The following is a 19065-nucleotide window of genomic DNA, read 5'->3' as shown; positions in this document are numbered from 1 at the left end:
CTGTTGTGAATTCTAAGGGTGGATGGATTTTACACCGACACAGGGTTAGCACAAAACTGACAATGCCTTTGGGGTTTCAGAACCCAAATGTCTAGCCTAAAGATAATGTCAGGGCCCAGAGATGAACCAAGAGCCGCGGCATGAGAAGCAGAGCCTCCCGCCTACTGACTGTGATCCTGAGGTCTCCTAACCCATTTTGGCACCAGAGCAGATTCTTGCAGCCATGCATTTTGACTGTGAACTGAACTACAACCTCGTGCAGCCCGGGGAGGGATTTTTTTCCCTCTCCACCCCATTTTTCTGAGCGAAAATGGCGGCAGCAGCAGCAGCCACGCAGTGAGAGCCACCCTCTAAGACCCCTACACCAGGAGGTAGGACTTTCTTTAGTGACGTAGCCTGTAGGTGATCCTGGGAGGGGAGGTGTTCCCGGCGCGCCTTCCGCCCAGAGATGAACCAAGAGCCACGGCACGAGAAGCAGAGCCTCCCGCCTACTGACTGTGATCCTGAGGTCTCCTAACCCATTTTGGCACCAGAGCAGATTCTTGCAGCCATCCATTTTGACTGTGAACTGAGCTAAAATATTAGAAACCCAAAACCACGCGGCCGCGATAGTGGCCGCGCGGACTCAAAGTCTTCACTTTTACCAAGGAAGAGAAATTATTAGATGATGCTTATTCAGCAGGCCTGATTGTTGGGGAAAATTTCCAATCATCAATAGTGAGTTCTGTATGGAAATATGAAATGTACTCAATATATAGAGAGAATAATGGGAATATCATCAGCTACTTAGATGGGGGGTGGGGTGGGAGGGGGATGTATTGGGGTTCTTGGTGGTGGAACGGGTGCACTGGTGAAGGGATGGTGGTTTAATCAGTATTTGACTGTGACTTAAACCTGAAAGCTTTGTATTTTTTTTCTTGTTTTCACGGTGGTTCAATAAAATATTTCTTTAAAAAAAAAAAAAGATAATGTCAGGAGCTGGAGAGATAACACAGGGGCTAAGGTTCTGATCTTGCATGCAGCCAACCAAGGTTCGACCCCTAGCAACACATGCATGCAAGAGTCAGGAGTAGCCCCTGAGCACCACCAAGTATGGCCCCAAGTCCCTGTGCCCCACACAAATGTCCCCAACAATCTCAGATGAAATGTGTCTCCAGTTCATTATCTCCAGGCCTACCTGCTTGAGGAGGGCTTGATGAAGGAGAAAATCCCACAATGAAGGAGGAACTGTCTTCCCTTGGTGACTTTGTTGTGGCTCTTTCATCCCTTACCCTCTGGGGTCTGCATAAAACTGGGATTCACTGGGAAAGAGTTTTTCTAACTGTGTTCCCTGGAGCACTGTGTGAAACTTTTTGACTGTATGTTTGGGAACCCCTGCACACACTCTGCCTTTCTGTCACAGGTTCATAAGCAGCCTTTCTCGGAAACAGCCAGGGGCAAAGCAAACACGTTCATTTTCCAAACTTCTCTGCACAGGGGAGACAAGGTCAGCAGAGCAGGTCACCTGGGGGTTGAAGGCGCAGCTGAACAAGGCCCCCAGGTCCCGGGCCAGCGTTTCCGATCGCCCTGTCTCTGTCGCAAAGAGGATTGTGACTCTGACCCGGGTTGCCATGGACTTGTGCATGAGGACAGAGGCAAAGAGCACAGCCCTGTGGGATAGACAGACAAACAGACAGACATATGAACCCTACGGGCTCAGTCAGCCTTTTCGAAGGATGGGGGTCAGGGGTCAGTGCAGCACACAAACATGACAGGTGACAGGAAGTGGCTCTTACAGTCAACGGTGACCGAGACCCTCACCCCCACCCCACCACCCAGCCTCCAGAAAATGGCGGAGCGTGAAGTCAGCCAAGATGGCGCACTTGCTGGGCTCTCCAAACGGAGGGTGTCAAACTCCCCATAGAGCATCTTTCTCTTTGTCCCTTGGCCCCCCAAGCTCTGAGGGGAGCTGAGCAGAGGGAAGGATTGAGGGACGGACGCCAGCACCAGCTGCTGCCACTCACCTAGCCAAGACTCTGAAGTGAATCTCTCTTCTATGGGGCCTCCGTTTACCATCTGCCCAGATGTGGGTTTTCCAGGCCTCCACCTGCAGGACAGAAGGAGGTGGGTGAGGCGAGGGGGACCCTGGCTAGGCTTGGGCTGGGGGATGCGGGAGAAGCAGAGCACCCTTTGGGTATTGGACAGGTGAGGCAATGCGCAGTGCTGTTCATCCCACTTATCTGTCCCCCTCAGAGTGGCAGCCCCAGTGTCCAGCTGCCATGGAGCCAGACAGAGTGGTCAGTCAGCTGACTGCATTCTCATCAGTGACCCCTAGAAGTAAGGGGTCCCAAGTCTCCTTTAATTTTAGTGTCTAATCACAGGAAGACTCTGGAATATAAAGTCTGAACTGAGATACTTTTTACTAGGGAGGGGGCACACCCTGCTGTGCTCAAGGATTACTTGTGGCTCAGGGATCACTCCTGGTGGGCTTTGGGGGGCCCACATAGCATGCCAGGAGTTAAACCTGGGTCAGCAATGCGCAAGGTATAATCTGCAGTCTCCGCACCAAGCCAAAGCCCCTTTATTAATTATTATTTTTTGGTTTAGGGGCCATACCCGGTGATGCTCAGGGGTTACTCCTCGCTCTGGATTCAGAAATCACTCTTGGCAGGGGTTGGGCGAACATATGGGATGCCAGGGATCAAACCCAGGTCGGCTGCATGTAAGGTAAGCACCCTATGCACTGTGCTGTCTCCCCAGCCAAAGTCCTTTTTGACTAGGAGTGAGCTTATTTCAGTAGCGGGATGTGCTCTGGGCTGGACGCCTGGCTGTATTATCACCTGCAGTCACCCTGTGTCCATTAAGCTCCTTTCCTATCTCAGAGCTTGTGCTTGTCCTGTTAGACATGGGCTCTCGGTGAGTGAAGTCGCCCACCCAGGTGGGATGGCAGGAAGCAGCCCCCACCCCCCACATGTCTGGCACAGGAGCCAACCCCTGTGGGCCCTGTGGGCTCATCATGGGGCTAGTGGTGAAGAGCCACTAGCTCTTCACCACTAGCCCCATGATGTTTCCAGTCTCCAGGGGTGCAGCGGCCCCTCAGGACCTTCTGCCCCAGCAGAGCACTGGACCCTGAGTCATGTAAGAGGCATCTGCTTCCTCCTGCCCACTCTGAATGGACAAAAGCGGCTCTACTCCCTTGAGCCAAGCTTGGACGGCCCTAAATGGAGGGCAAGTCTTGCAGGCAGCCATGTGGGGGTATGTGTGCATATATGTGTGGCACGTATGTGTGCCTGCACATCCCTGCACACATGTGAACACTGCTCACACATATGCCTGCCCTCCCCACACCTGCGTTCTCAAGACAGAGAGGAGAGAAGGCCCCGCCTTACCTGGTAGTAGTAGAAAGGGGACAAGACATAGCTTATCATCTCCTGGTGGAACACGGGGGTGATGCTTCCAGAAATTGGGGGAACCAGCCAAATCCAGTCGGCCGGACAGCCCCCACGGGACCGGTACTCGCTCTGCATGTACTTCATGAAGGACTCAGCGGCTGAGTGGTGGTCCATGATGGTGACATTCTGCTTCTATAACAGAGGCAGGTGAGAAGGGGTGCGATAGGTGAGTGGAGAGCGGGCATCCAGAATGGGGACCATGGCCACAGACTCCCAGATGGGCCAGGGAAAGGCATGATCAAGTGAGATGTGGGAGGGAAAGTCCTCCTGCCCACTTCTTGTTGCTGAGCTGAAATACCTTATGGGGAGCCTGAGAGATCCCCAGAGCCACGGCCAGCCCACAGGCCTCCTGCAGCCTCCTCTCCGCTCTGGGCAGGCAGCTCAGACGGAGCTCAACATCCTCCTCGAATTCCCAACAATGGAGCCAAGAGCCAGGAAGTTCAACTCTAGCGCCTTTGGGCCACTTCCTGCTAGAGAGTTCCGGTTTCTCTTACAGTGCCTGCGACTCACCAAACCGGATGCAGAGGCCTCTGGGAAGAGGACTGAGGTGCTGGGGAAGCTGGATGTGGGGAAAGCTGACCCGCACAGTCGCCCAGACCCAGACTAGAAGCTAAACCCGGTGCCTTCCCTATCTCATGCTTGGCCCAGCCATGCTGGCACTGGGAAATGCCCCTTAGAACCTCCCCGAGTGGATGAGTAAGTCTGTGTCTGGGGCATCTACAGCCCTACACTGCTTTACACAGGCTATCTGCAGAGGGAGGAGACGCACGTCCCAGGGAAGAGTGGCACAAGAGTCAGAGAGAGTGCTGTCCCCCTCAACATCAGTTAGCTGGGGGAGAAGGAGGTGGTCGCTCCTGTCACTCAGGGGCACCCAGGCCCCAGTCATGTGGATGAGGCTTCTTTTTCATCCATCCAGAACAGTTGTTTTGGGCATCAACCAAGACTCTACATGTTTCTAGACTCTAAGACAGAGCAAGAGCAGTGTGGGGCAACCGAGCAGAAGACAGAGCGGCTGGACAAGAAGGCGACCCTCGGACCTGGAAACTATGGAGCACGGCAACGTTGATCTCAATCACAGCCCGGTCTTTCCAGAGGGAGGCCAGCTTGTGTGTCTCCAGGCCCATCCTCCGGCCCACTTCCTGCAGCGGCAGAAGATACACGGGGTGAGGCCGTCCCTGGGTCCCATGCCAGGCTCCTACCTCCAGCCAGCCCCATGTGAGGGTGCCCATTACCTCCAGGATGTTGTAGCGCTGGACATCACAGAAGTCCCGGACCCCGATCTCTGTGCCCATGTACCAGCCGTTGAAGGGACACCCTGGGAACTCAAGGCCACCCACTTCCAGCAGCATATTGGCCACTGCAGGCAGGGCGTACCACTTCAGCTCCAGCTCCTGGAACCACTCATACCTGGTGGGGAGGCCGAGGCCATCGCAATCACGGCCTTCGCTTTTATCCTCTTTCACAACACCCCAAAGCTCCCCAAAGAGAGCTTCAGGAAGAGGCAGCAGAGAGTAGGGGTGGACAGAGCGCACTAGCTCTCACATTTATTCTCTCACACATGCCAACTTATATCAACAGACCCTGGTAGGGAGAACCCAACATACAGGTCAAGATCTCTTATGGCAGCTACTCCTTTGTGATCTCAGGATGTTACTCACCTCTCTGAATATCTGTATTCCCACCCGCAAATCAGAGATAGAAGCAGAGAATTCTGGGGGCTGGCATGATTGCCTCGCATGTAGGTTCGAACCCTGGCATCCCATCTGGTCCTCCGAGAATCACTCAGGAGTGATTCCTGAATGCAGAGCCAGGAGCAACCCCTGAGCATTGGCATGTGTGGCCCCAAAGCAAATAAACAACCACCCCCCAAACTAATAAACACAAAAGGCACCAAATCCTGGGGTTATGGTAAAGATAATAGTCTTTTTTCTTCTGCCAATATTGAGAATGCAGCACTATCATGCCAGCTACCCAGGAGTTGGGGAGGGCATTGTTGAAGGAAGAAGCCAGATCTTGACCTTCAAGGAGTTTTTCATCTAGAGTCTAGACTAAATAGGAAAGTAAATAGCAGATGCTGTGTTAGAATGAGGGGGGAGGCACTTCCTCTAGGCTAGGGATCAGGAGAGGCCGCTAGAGTGGGGGCATAGTGGGGGGAAAGAGGGAAAACAAGGAAAGTCTCGACAAAAAGTAGTTGTGAAGCTGCACAGTTCTGAGTGAAGGGAACAGCAGGCAGAGAGCAGAGCATATGCAAAGGCACTGAGGTATGGTTGAGCCCTGTGCACTCAAGCAACAAAATGATGGGCAAAGCACAGCGCCTGCTGCAGAGAGAGCCTCAGTATACACAGCCAATTTGAAACTGTGTGCGCTGCCTGGAGTAGGAGCTAAGCCAGGTGGGCTCTGTTATCTTTTGTGTTGGGGTGAGTGGGGTAGATGACTGTCTTGGCACTCAGGGGTCACCAGAGCTACACCCTGAAGTGCTCAGGAGCCTTAGGGAGTCAGGGAGAGAACTCAGGACCTTGCCATGCCAGCCTTGTGCTCTACCAAGTGGGCCCCATCCCTGACAACCGGGGGGGCTCTTTGTCATTTGTAGTCTTCCGACTCCTGCCACACTCAGCAGAGCTAGCGAGGAGGCAGACAAGCCATGGCCACTGAGTGCTGACACCTCAGAGCTCTTTATTCAGTAAAATAAATAAATAAATTGAAACACCACAAGACACACAGTTACAAAGCTTTCATGGTCAGGTTTCAGTCATACCAAGTTCCAACACCCATGCCTCCGGCCACCAATGTCCCTAGTTTCTCTCCTGCTACCCCTCCCCAACAAACAAAGACACCCTCCACACCTCCACCTGCCTCTATGGAAGGTACTTTTTTTCTTATTCTCTCTCTGCTTTGGGGCATTATGGTTTGCAATACAGACACTGAGTGGCCATCATGATTGGTCCTTTACCCCCTTTCAGCACACACCTCCCATCCAGAGCATCCCTCTAGCCATCACTGTCACAGTGATCCCTTCTCTATCCCAACTGCCCTCTCCCCCAGGCCTTGAGGCAGGCTTGCAAGGGTGGACCAATCCTCCTGGCCCTTGTTTCTATAGTCCTTGGGTGTTAGTCTAATACTAGGATTTTTATATCCCACAAATGAGTGCTATTATTGTGTCTGTCCCTCTCCCTCGGACGTATTTCACTCAGCATGATACTCTCCGTGTCCATTCACGTGTAAAGGGATTCCATGGCTTCATTTCTTCTCTCAGAACTGTTTAAAGGTTCCTCTCCTGCATCGCTGCTCCCTGACTTCTGAGGCCCACCCATCTGACCTCCACTTCTCTCTCTCTGCCAGCCCACCCTCCGCACCATCAAACTTAGGCCTGAGACGCAAGCTCAAGAGTCTCTGTCCAAGGTGAGAAGCCGCCAGCGCTTGGGGCATCAGCGGATGCTGATGCAGCTTTTAGGGAGCTCTAGGAGGCCCTGAGAAAAGAAGAGGCGCACACTAGCACGCACCCCAGCCGCCCCAGGCCACTTACTTCGGATGCTCCATGGGCACCTCGAGCACCAAGTCAGGCGGGATTTCGAAGAGCTCCGGGTCGCGGCCATCGGCTTGCAGGACCAGCGGCACCACGTCAAAGCGCCCGTACTTGGGCTTCCACCCCAGGTCGATGCACAGCTGGGGCCCAAAGGGGTGGTGAGTGCGTGGATGCCCCCAGCCCTGCCACGAGTGTGTGGACCCCGGCCCCACCACGAATGCATGGACCCCCTGGGCCGCCAGGAGCGCGTGGACCCCAGACCTGCCACTAGTGCGCGGACCCATGGGCCCACCACGAGGGCGCAGACCCCCAGTCCTGAGCCCCCCTCCTCGCCCTCTGCTCGCCACTCTGGCCCACACCTGGGTGAATTCCACACAGGCGGGGTCCCCGCGGATCGTGCCGTCGGGCATCTGGTAGCCGGCGTATCGGATGAGCTGCGCGTTCCACACCCTGAAGTCGTGCTTCCCGTCGCTCCGCTGTGGGAACACTGTGATGGCCGACCTTGACCAAGGCGGGGGGTGGGGGGTGGGGGGTGGTTACCACCGGGCTGGCCATTCCCGGAGTTCCCTCCCTGCTCTCCCCCAGGGCTTCCCCAACCAAACTCCTGCTGCCCCTGGTCTCCACAAAATGTGCCGGTTCCCTGCCCGCACACACTCTCTCCCTCTTTCCCCTAAAGTTCCTAGACTTTCTTCAAGCCTGCCAAAGGGATTGCCCCCTCCAGGAAGCCCCCAACAGCTTCCAGGCAGGGTCAACCCATCCTTCACAGCAGCACAGTAGTTCCCTGTCTGCAACTGAGTTGCTTGGATATTCGGCTCTGTGTACCTCCGTTCACAGCAACATCTGAGGGACTTATTCCCTGTGCCCCTACATCCCTTCTCCCCACCTCCACCCTGTGCTGGACCCCACTGGGTGGGCACTGAGTACTGCTGAACAAACAGAACTAGAGATGAGAGGGAACTGGTGGGTCCTGTTGGCCTTCACTTCTCTGGGAGAGGAGGGTGAGGTGTGCAGGGGTGGCAGTGGATGTATAAGCGCTGACTCTGCCATCTCTAAGAACTAGCTGCTGGAGAACCAACCTCTCACTAGCATCCCCCCCAAAAAATCAGGGTGCCCTAACTTCGAGCAGCGCAAAAGTCTCTCCTCATTCATTTCAAATGGCTCGGTGTCAGAAGGAAAGCAAGGAGAGGGCTTCTGAGGACTCCCCAAGTCTTCCTCCTTTCGCCTTCCCCACTCTGTCTTGCCACCAGATGCCTCCCCTAAACCTGCCTTAGCTAAGCCCTGCCTTCCCGCAATAGCACTCACCTGATGTTGCCGTTGTTGGTGGCGTAACGGATGTGTCTGCAGATGTGCTCGAACATTTCCTGGGCAGTAGAACAGCTCCGGGCATCAAAGACCTGCATGGCCCGAGAGGCAGTGGCAAAGGACCATGAGTGAGGAACACGGCCACGGGACAGATCAGAAGCTGAGTGACAGTGGCTGGGAAGCTGGCTCAAAGGCAGAGGAATCGAACCCGGGTCGGCCGCGTGCAAGGCAAATGCCCTACCCACTGCACTATTGCTCCAGCCCCATCACCCAGTATGGCCAATAAAACCAATAAATGCAAGCAAGAACAACAAAAGGAAAATGGCAACACATGCAAGGATGTGTTGGTGTCAAACCCACCAAATCCTAAGAAGCAACAGTGTCTGCTCTGATGGAGAATATGAGCTAATCTTCACCTGGCCTCCCAGTGTCTAGTTTAGTAATCCTTCCTCCAGAGGCTGGAGAGATAGTAAAGCAGTAAGGCACTTGCCTTGCACTTGGTAGACCCGGGTTGAATCCCAGGCATCCTAGACGGTCCCCTGAGCACTCCCAGAAGTAATTCCTGAGTCCAGGACCAGGCGTAAACCCTGAGCACGGCCAGGTGTGGCCCAAGAACAAATACAAAAAGGAAGAAATCCTTCCCCCTTCTCTGTCTCACCTTCTCCCTGCTGTGAACACTTCTCCTTGGCTATAGCCCCTAGGGTCGGCTCGCTGCCTTGGAGCAGCCTGATTCCCGACCATTTCCCAAGGGGCTGGGAAGGTGCCCCCTCTGAGAGCAACAGGTTGATCTCTAACCCTTCTCATTGGAATTTCTTAGGATTACTAAGACAAGCCCTCCAGGCCCCAGGACCTCAACACAAATCATCACAAGAGTGTCTGCCGTGAAGCTGCTGTGTAGTCTTCCAGATTTTACCCAAGGGAGGAAGGTCAGCTGGGAAGTCCAGGTGCCGGCTCAGTGAGCCTCTGTCCTGTGCTCAGGACAGGAATCAGAGCACTGGGACTCTGACTTCAAACCGGGGAGCCCCGGGCCCAGCCTACCGCGGCCCCCCCTCCCCGGCCCCCACCGCTTCCTCTCCTGGGCGGCTACGGAAATCCACCTGGAGGTTGGCCCACTGGATCCTCCCGATGCAGCGGGGGGCATTGCGCCAGGCCTGCTTGGTGGCGTAGATGAGCTCATCCCCCGTCAGCTGGTAGGTTCCTGTTATTTCTATCTCCTTTGTTATCGCTTCCACTCGGGCCAGATGCGCCTCTATTTTTGCCCTGGGGGACAGGAAGACATCAGGAAGATCAACAAGAAGGCCACATTGGGGGGATTAAATCAAGGCACAGATGCAGGAGTGCGACCAGGCCAGCCAGAGGGCAGGAGGTCTCTCGCCGGGGGCCAGCTTCATGGAGACCCCACCCTCAGCTTCAGGCTCTGCCCTCACGGGTTTGAGTCCTCTTGGAACAGGAAGTCGGCCACACTGTCATCCTCACACCCCAAGTTCCAGGGTTGCTCCTCGTCCCCTCACATCCCTGGATCACCAGGCACTTTCTCTCTCATTGCCATCATACTGGTGAGCACAGGCAAGGGGTGCAACCCACCCAGCCACCTCCAGGACTCAGGGGAATGCCCACCAAGACCTCAGCCATGTCCTGCCTCTGGGCCCAGGACATGTGGGACATGTGGACAACTTCTGAAGTGTAAAAGATGGGCCAGCCCCCTCACCCCCTCACACACACACACACACACACACACACACACACACACACACACACACACAGAGCTGTGCTGTGAGCTGCCAGGTGTCCATGGCGCCCTTCCTGCCCACTTCTCACTGCACTTCTATAATCAAAGTCTAGGGCTCAGTACTAGGGCTGGAAATGGGGTACAGTCAAGGGCTTATCTTGCATGCAGCTCACTGGGTTCGATTTCCAGCACCCCATACAGTTCCCCCAGCACTGCCAGCAGTTATCCCTGAGCATAGAGCCAGGAGAAAACTCTGGACGCCCCCAAGCCTCCACCCCTGCCACCGCCTGCTGCTGCTGCTGCTGCAATACAAGTCTAAGGCTTTTACATAGACTTCAACTTGGTCTTCAACTAGAGGACTGTGGTTGGGGGCTGGCCCACAGGAATAAAAAGATTGAAACCTACTGGCCTAGGATAAGCAGATGCTAGGAAGTCTGGGGTGCAAGGTGGGCAGTGTGTGATAAAGAGCCAACTCAGAACCCAGACTCCAATTGTCCAGATGGCTCTGAATCTTTCCCTTCACCCCAAGGGGACTGCAAGCGCAGAGATGCTGGAGGCCCTCTCTTCCCTGGGCATGCCTGCACAGCTCCCAGGAAGCAGCCTGTGTGTTACAGGGTCTTTGCACTGTTTCTTACCCGCCACACGGCCCACCGGCAACCACACAGGACATTTCCAGAAGCATCTCCCCTCCTCACCTCTCACTCCCCGACTTATAATATCCCACAGGGAGAGATCCCATCAGAAAGACTTCAAAATACACACACAGAAACAGAAACGCATACTCACACACCCATATACTCATACACACACATATACCCATACACTCTCTCACACACACATATACACACACACACCAACCTTGGGATTTTCCTCCAGCACCAAGGTTTCAGAAATGGCAATAAGCGAGCCCAGCTAAGGAATGAGCTCCTGAGAAACAGTAGGGCCACGCCCTCACCCAACCTGCCTCAGACCCCCTGGTGCATTGTTAGCTTTTTGTGGGGGAGGAAGGTCTGGGGTTCCCATCAGGTGGGGCTCAGGAACTACTCCCAGTTCGGTGCTTGGAGGTCTCGCCCACTGTTGCTCAGAGGACCAGGCGGCGCTGGGGCCTGAGCGTGGCCTCACACAGATGAAGCCTGTGCTCCCGCCCTCTGAGCAACTCTCCGGTCCCGAGCTGTTCTTTTCACGCTCGAATGGGATGTAAAGGAACAGACAGTTATTCTGATGCAGCCCCGGCATGGAGAAGCCCACAGAGATGGTGCAACGAGCATGGCCCTCTCCAAGTCAGGGGCCTGAGTGCACTGGGGATGGGGTAACTCCAGGTGAGTCTTGGGGCTCCCCTGTTCCCACCTGAAGGAGGGGACCCCATGGCTAGGTGGTCTCTCTCTCTCCCCTTTATAGTCAAAAGATGTTCTTTTTTTTTTTTAATTTGGGCCACACCTAGCAATGTTCAGAGCTCACTCCTGGCTCTGCACTCAAGAATCGCTCCTTACAGGGCCTGAGGGGTCAGGGGGTGCTGGGGATCAAATCCGGGTCGACTGCATGCAAGGCAAATGCCTTGGATCCACCATACTATCTTTCTGGTGCTGGGTGTACAGTAACTCTTAACCAAGGTTGCTATTTGCCAAGACATGGTCCTAAAGCTATTGAATCCTCAAAACTATTGTGAGTTGGGCTCTGTCTTCAGTGCCATTTCACAGAGGAGAAAGTGGAGGCACGAAGGGGATGAACAGAGAGCCCAAGGACATGTACCAGCATCAGTCACAGTGGAACCCGGACTCAAACCAAGGTCCATTCCCAGCTCCTCTTGTTTTGTATAGGGGCTATAGCTGGCGATGCTCAGGGGACTTCAAGGCCACATGCATGTGATGCTGGGGCTCAAACCCAGGGCCTTGCCCATGTTTTGTGCATGTGCCCAGGGCTGTGCTCTACCATTTGCGCTATCTCCCTGGCTGCCAGCTCCACTTCTTTATCTTTTTTGGTGGGGGAGGGTGGCTGGGTCACACTTGGCTTACTCCTGGCTCTGCATCAGTACTCACTCCTAGTGGATTCTGGGGACTCTACTGGGTGCTGGGAATTGAACCCAGGTTGGCTGTGTGCAAGGCAAGAGCCCTATGCACTGTTCTACCCTTCTGGTACCCCTAGCCCCACTTTTAATCACTATTGCTATGCCTCTGTCACTATGAGACCCAACATGGGTCCTTGGGGTTCTTTTCCTTAGGAAACTGCTTTAGGGAGGGGCCTGGGGTAGAGGGAAATGGCTGGAGAAAGCTTGAGGGAAGGAGGGAGCAAGTGAGCCTTACTCTTTGAAGGAGTCGTAATACTGGTTGATAAATTCGATCGCTTGAGGTAGAAGCTCATCGGGGGAGGTAGGCTTATCCTTGGGTCCAATGATCAAACTCTTTGGGTTCATGATGGCTCCATGGCAAGAATTGGACTTGCAAGCAAGATCCTGGAGAGAGAGAGAGGCAGGAAGCCAGGTGAGCTGCTTGGCCTCTCTGCAGGGATTCTGGGTGTCCTCCTGACTGGGGTGCTCTATCCTCTGGTACAACTACATTCTCCTGCAGAGCTCCAACCCCGGTCTACCTTCATGACACACCCCTTTTTTCCAGAAGGGTCACATAGCCCTCCTCCTGCCACCCTGCACCCCTAACCACCTCCTTCTACTCTAGCTGCTCCAGCTCCTATGGCCGTTCTGCCTGAGTCCACTGGGCTTCACTTGGGTCCACCCACCCAGGTCCCCTTTGCTCCAGGGGCCAAGTCCCAGGGAGTGGAATGGGGGCTCAATCCCCACAGTCCAGGGCTCAGTCTCTGGCCTGACTCCCCAGCTAGGCCCAGACCCAGAGTAATGGCCATGGCTTGACTCATGGGAACATCTCTGCCACCTCCTCATCCAAAGAGACTTGCACGGCTCCTGGGAATACCCTACTGGTGTCTGTCCAAACAGATGACAATGAGTGGCAACAAATCCCAAAATCAAAGGATGGCACAGGAAATAACCGGCAGCAAGCACCCTCAGATGCAAACCATGGTAACTTCTGGAGGTGTGGGAAATCATTCTATTTGCATGATCTTGACATGTTCAACTCTTGAGAAAGAGTTGCAATCACAGAGCATTTGTACTATTAAAATGAGAAACTTAGGGTATGAGATGGACCTTGCAAGGACACTGAGTTCAACCATTCCTTGGACACTCAGACCCTTCTCCAGCAACTTGTCAGATAGTATTTGGAAATATTTCAGGGCGGGGAGCTCACTACCTTTTCTTAAAGTTGAGTTGAGATTCTGGCAGTTCTGTTGGAAAATTCTCCCTGATACTAGTCTGAAATCAGTCTTGTTGAGAAATAATTTGCTTCTGTCATTGTTTAGCTCACCTCTGGTTTTCCATTGTCAGGGTGGGGTTGTGGTGGGGAGACAGCTAAGGGCTGGCACCCTTACTGCCTATTGTCATTGGGAGAAATAAGGTGTCTCTAACATTCTTGGCCTATACAGTGGCTCCTGGGATTTCTGGGGGCGTGGGGGGCGGGGGTGGGGAACAATCCACTAAGGGTGCCCACAACAGTGTCATTGGCTGAGGACAAGAGTGTTTCTCCAGGAGGCCCCCAGGTCTCACCCTTTTAGCTTTGTGGTGAAGTGTGTCTTGGAAACTGGCCCCACTGCCCCAGTTTTTGATCCTCACATACCGCGGGCTGGTGGCTGGGGGCACATCCGACTTGACTGGGGGTTCTGGAGACTAAGAGGGAGGGAAAACAAAACAAAACAAAAAACCCAAATGATTACAAATGCTTCGAACCCTGGGGCCCTGCTGGTCTCTTCCAGGCCCCTGCCTTGGGGAGCAGCAGATTGGGGGCTGTGGGTGGAGCCACAGGCCAGGAGCCCATCCTGGCCCCCTGTCCCAACCCTGGCAGCCTGGCCACCTGGGCCAGAGCCTGCAAAGAGCTCCAGGTGCCTGGGCCATTGGCCAGGCTTCTGTCCTCACCCAAGTGCTGCCAAGAGCTTCCACAGAGCAACAGCCCGGAGAGGGGGGAGGTCAGAGCCGGGGAGCTGTCACAGCCCACACCACGACAACAGAAATCAGGACCGGGAAGACCCCTCAAAGAAGCATTTAAGAACATGAAACCACCTTCTCTGCTGCCTCTGCCCACTGCTCTGCACTGCCCTGACACACTGAGGCCGGAGCAGGAAGAGTAGAAGGAGGCCCGAGGATGAGGCTCCAGGTGGTGGCAACTGGGCTTATTCTTTTTTATTTGTTCGTTTGTTTTGTTTTTGGGTCACACCCAGCAATGCCCAGAATCCTGGTTCTGTACTCAGGAATTACTCCTGGTGGTGCTCAGGGGACCATATGAGATGCCCAGGGTTGAACCTGGGTCCACTGCGTGCAAGGCCAACGCCCTACCCGATGTACGGTCACTCTGTCCCCGGCTTATTCTGCAGGGCCCTTCCCTGCTCCAACGCTGCCAGGCTGCGTGCTCAGCACTTGTAGGACCACCACCCTGATCATTAGGGCTCATCCCATTTCCCCAGGGATCTTCCTCACCCTATTGGGCCCCCTCAGTCTCCACCCATCACCCAGACCCCCACTTTTTTCCCCCATCAGCTTGGCCCAGAAAGAAGGGGCTTCCCGCACCCACGTGAGTCACTGACCTTTTCTGTGCCTGAGTGGGCCTGGGAGGACTCATTCCGGAGCTCGTGGCCAAGGCTTTTTGGGCCCTTTGGGTCATCCTGTGTTGCTGGACTGCAAAAGGAAACAGCTCTGGTGAGATGGAGGGTCTCAAAGGCCCCTCTGCCGAGTCCTCGCTCCATAGTGGGAGCAGCCCAGGTTCCCAGGGCGGGAAGTGCTTGTGGTTTCCAGACAAGGAGGATGTGGCAGGGAGGGCTGGGTCCCCCAGAGATCTCCCTCCAATCCTTCTTCTCTGCCTCCGCAGAGAAGGCCCAACTGCGTGAGGCAACGTCAGTAGCTTAAGCTGCAGTCAGGAGTTCTGGGGAGATGCCCCCTGTGCCCCCAGAGTCAGGGAGAAACATAGCAGAGGGCTTGGGGGGTAAAGGGCAACCCCCTGCTGGAAGTTTTGGAACTGAAGCTTTCTTTATTTACAGTGCTTGATGTCTATTTAAAATATCTTGGGAATACTTTATTATTGATACCAATATATTTATCACTGCTGTTTTACTATTGATTTGTTATTGATGATCTTGTTTGACTGGCTATGGAAAATATCTAGAGGACACATTTAGAAAGAACAGTGCTGTTAACTGTCAGGGGCCCTTCTACCCAGATTCAACTCCCACTCAACAATCATCAACCATGGTCAATATTGCTCCATCTCCACCCACCCAGAACCCACCATCATTTAAAATTTCTTTTTGTTTTTGTGCTATACCAGGCAGTGCTCAGAGCTACTCCAACTCAGTGCTCAAAGATTACTCAAAGGGAGCACACAGGACCTTGTGGTGCCAGGAACCGAACCAGGGCCTCCGACACACAAACCTCCCCCTCACCTCAGCCCACGGAGCTCTCTCTCCAGTACCATTCAACATTCCCAAACAAACCTGAAATATCATGTCATCCATAAATATCTCTAATTAGAGGGCAAATCCATATAAACCACATGCAAGTAAGTACCTTGCCCACTACTATCCCACTGGCCCCAATAATTTTTTTTAAAGCATATTGGTGCCTCGATTGATGGAGCTCATGTTTGCATGCAAGAGGCCAGGTTTAATCCCTGCATGGTGTGCCACCCCGTCCCCACCTCAGCATGGCCAGAAATAATCCCTAATCCCTAATAAAGCCCCAAATCATGAGAGGCCCCTGAGCATCACCAGGTGTGACCCCAAAACAAAGCAAAAAAGAAAGCATATTGGTTATGTTTATTTAAATATTAGAGATTTAGAGAGGCCAGAGAGATCATGCTTTGCCTGTAGGAGACCCAGGTTTCAGTCTCTGATTCCTCATGGTCCACCAAAGCACCACCAGTATCTACCCTGAGTACTGAGGTCAGGAGTGTCCCCTGAGCACCACCAGGCATGGCCCCAAAACAAAGAAAATATTTTTTTCCACACTTTTAGAAAACTTAGTCAAGGAGTTGGGGAGGCGGCTCAGTTGTAGAGTGCATGCCTTGCATACGTGAGACCCTGAGCTTGATGCCCTGCACTGCAAAGCAAACAACAAACAACATAACAACCCCTATGAACTCTCCACACCTTCCTTTCCCCAGTTCAGATTATCTAAAACTAATTAAAATTTTGTCTTTGGAAGATGAAAGAACCAAGATAGTCTAAAATCACTTGAGCTTTGGCCTGGGGAGCTGGTTCACACTCCTGGCAAATGCGATAGAGAACAGAAGAAATGAGATCACCCTGGGCTAAATCCACGTAAACACCCCAAGAATTACACCCCACACATGACTGCTCTTGGGGAGAAATCACCCCCGGGGATCTTAGTTTGGAAGCATATGTTCTTTGCAGTATTTGGGGTGTGCACATCCAGTGGGGAGGGGGCTTGGAGACAATGACAGAGGTCTTTCATTTCCTACTCGATCCCTGCCTGAGACACTGGACTCTGACGAATGAGTGCTTATTGCTTTCATTACTGGAAAAATTCATGGCTTTTATATATTTATGTTAACATTATTTAATTAACAGAAGAGGCATGATGTGATTTAAAATCATAAAGACCGGGTCCCTTTAAGAGCACATAAGTAGATTTCAGAAAGCAAAAGCACCCCTAGCCCCAATACAAGGAAGCACCCTTGCTTTTCTGGCGTTGACTGGTGCACTCACCGGCAGAGTCGGTTCAGAATCTGGTTATGGAACTTGTAAGTATGCTGCAAAAGCAGGTGGCCTGAGGCTCACTGAGGTCTTCTAGTTCTTCTCAATCTTTGTCATCGCCCCTCAGCTACATTTCCCCTCCCCCCCTTGCTTGCACTTGTTTCCTCTCACTCACTTCTGGTCATACATCTGGAGGATTTGAGCAGTTTCCTGATCCACTGTAACGTTCAGATGGATAAATAATGTCTTTGTACAATTATAACAATATTCGCCCAAATGTTAAAGAAAAATCTAAGAATGCACTCTATCAAACTGGCACTCCCGGCTTACAGGCGGGCATTGAAGGCTGTGTCCTGTTTCTCCACTCTTATAAACAACACTGCAAAGTGTATACAGGGGCTCATGGGGCCTGTATGCTCAGGAGCAAAGAAAAACTGGGCAAGGTCACTCAGGTTGACAGGGACTAGCACTGAGAGATAAGAGGCGAGGGTAATCTGAACATTTCCTTACTCTACTGCTGCATTTTGTCTGTGACCACAAATCCCTTTTATAGCTAAAAAAAAAAAAACAACCAAACTTTAGTTTGAAAACGGATTAAGTTCTATGTGTGATCTTTTTTCTTTCCAGGTTTGCAGATTTCTTGGGGCTAGCTGCCAGGAGCAAAGGTCTTAAAGATGGGGATAGATGTTGCCAAATAATTGCAAGGACTATCAGATACTCTTGCAGTCTGGATGCTCAGGCAGCTGCAGGTCCTGCCCTGGCTCTTCATGAAGGCCAAGACCCTGAGCAGCTGAGGTTGTTTGGATGTGCCTTTGAGCCCTTGAGCCACACTGAACGCAATGGTCAGAGCTGCAAATCTGTGGCTTATTTGGAGCCCAACTTGAATTCCGGATTCCAGTGCAATTCCCATGCCTTATCTGTCCCCACCTCCCCATACACCAAGGGTCAGTGGAAAGAGGGGAGCCAAGAAGAGAAAAAGTTCTAGGAAGAAAAGAACTTCTTGTTGGTTTATTGTTTTTGAAGGGGGTGGGGGCACGGACCATAGTGGTGCTCAGGAACTTCTTCAAGCCTGATGTTCTGGGTGTTTGGGAGCAAACCGGGGTTCCTGTATGCAAAGTATACTGAGCCATCTCCTGGGCCCCTCAAGGACCCCCTTGCCTCTCCTAACTGTAGCTATCAGAGGATGCAGCAGTCCAGTACAGAAACATCTAGGAATTCCCAGAAGCTGGAGCACCCGCAGTTTTAACTCCAGCACCCACGAACGGGCTCTCCTAGGAGCAAAATCTGGGTTGTCTCGGGCTACAAAACCGTATTCCCTTGTGCCTTCTAAATGAGGAAAGCACTAGAAGAAAATCTTCCTGGCGATTATTCCAAGCTGAGGTTAATCATTTGTCGCCAAACTGCGGGGTTCAGTACGACTCAGGCGCCCAGATTCGAAGCTGGGGGTCCGCCGGGAGCTGCCCGCTTCCCTCCCCGGCACAAAGCGCGCCCGAACCCTGGCCCTGCGCGGGTACCTGGTTCCGCGGGGGCCGCAGGCGGGCTTGGACCGGAGGATCCTGCGGAAGAGCCGGTACAGCCGGGGCCGGGCGGCCTCACACGCGCTGCCCAGCCCCTCGCGCATGGCCCCGGGAAGCGCCCACGGCTCCCTGCGGGGCGTTTTATCTACTCGGGAACCCCTCTAGCCCCCACCCCGGGGCGGAGCCGGCCGGACGGGAGCCGCCCTCCACGCCAGGTGCCCAGGGCGCGCATCCGCAGAGAACGCTGCCCCGCGGATGCCCCGGTCGAGGACTCGGCGGGGCATGGCAGGCGGCCCTGGGGTTTGTTTATTTCACAGGCATCAACAAGGACTATAATTAAAAAATCCCTCTTGTGCCTCGTCCTCTAGAAGGCAAACTTTCCTGCCTAGTTTACGGAGGCACGTCAAAATGGTCCTTCTACGTGGTTAGCGCCCCCTTCACGGAGGAGGATTTTTTTGGGGTGGGGGTGATGGAGGAGTAAAATTAAGAATCTCCCCTAAGCCACACAGCAGCCTCCCCACTGACCCTAGTTCCAGAGCACTCCCACTGCTCAGTGCTGCCCACAGAGTTCCCGAAGGAAAGTGCAGGCTGGGAGTGACTTTCAGTAGAAACGGATGGGGGGTCAGGGGCAGGCAGTGGACCCTGCAGGACCCAACCAGACTCCTGGCTCTTGCTATGGGGCAGGGCTCTGTCTTGCTCTGTTCTGCCCAGGATTGCTGGTGTGGCACCTGGGCCCCAGGTGGTTAGAGATCCAGGCGAGATGAAAGCAGAACAACAGAGAGCATTCACTTCTGCTGA

At 53.5% G+C, this 19065-nt stretch overlaps 1 protein-coding gene across 1 annotated transcript in view; it reads right to left on the bottom strand.

Annotated features, from left to right (window-relative positions):
• NOS2 (nitric oxide synthase 2) overlaps positions 1-18371 on the bottom strand; it is a 33919-nt gene extending 15548 nt beyond the window's left edge. Inside the window, exons 1-13 of the mRNA XM_055132220.1 lie at positions 18265-18371; positions 14627-14717; positions 13596-13715; positions 12286-12434; positions 9354-9516; positions 8257-8348; positions 7314-7455; positions 6955-7094; positions 4664-4838; positions 4469-4570; positions 3369-3563; positions 2004-2086; positions 1505-1649 (exon numbers count right to left, since the gene is read on the bottom strand). Coding sequence (XP_054988195.1) covers positions 1505-1649; positions 2004-2086; positions 3369-3563; positions 4469-4570; positions 4664-4838; positions 6955-7094; positions 7314-7455; positions 8257-8348; positions 9354-9516; positions 12286-12434; positions 13596-13715; positions 14627-14717; positions 18265-18371 — 1704 coding nt within the window. The remainder of the gene's footprint in view (positions 1-1504; positions 1650-2003; positions 2087-3368; positions 3564-4468; positions 4571-4663; positions 4839-6954; positions 7095-7313; positions 7456-8256; positions 8349-9353; positions 9517-12285; positions 12435-13595; positions 13716-14626; positions 14718-18264) is intronic.
• Positions 18372-19065: the final 694 nt, after the last annotated feature.

This window comes from Sorex araneus, chromosome 3, assembly GCF_027595985.1.
Source record: "Sorex araneus isolate mSorAra2 chromosome 3, mSorAra2.pri, whole genome shotgun sequence".
Taxonomy (NCBI): Eukaryota; Metazoa; Chordata; class Mammalia; order Eulipotyphla; family Soricidae; genus Sorex; species Sorex araneus.
This window is presented reverse-complemented; position numbering and strand designations above follow the sequence as displayed.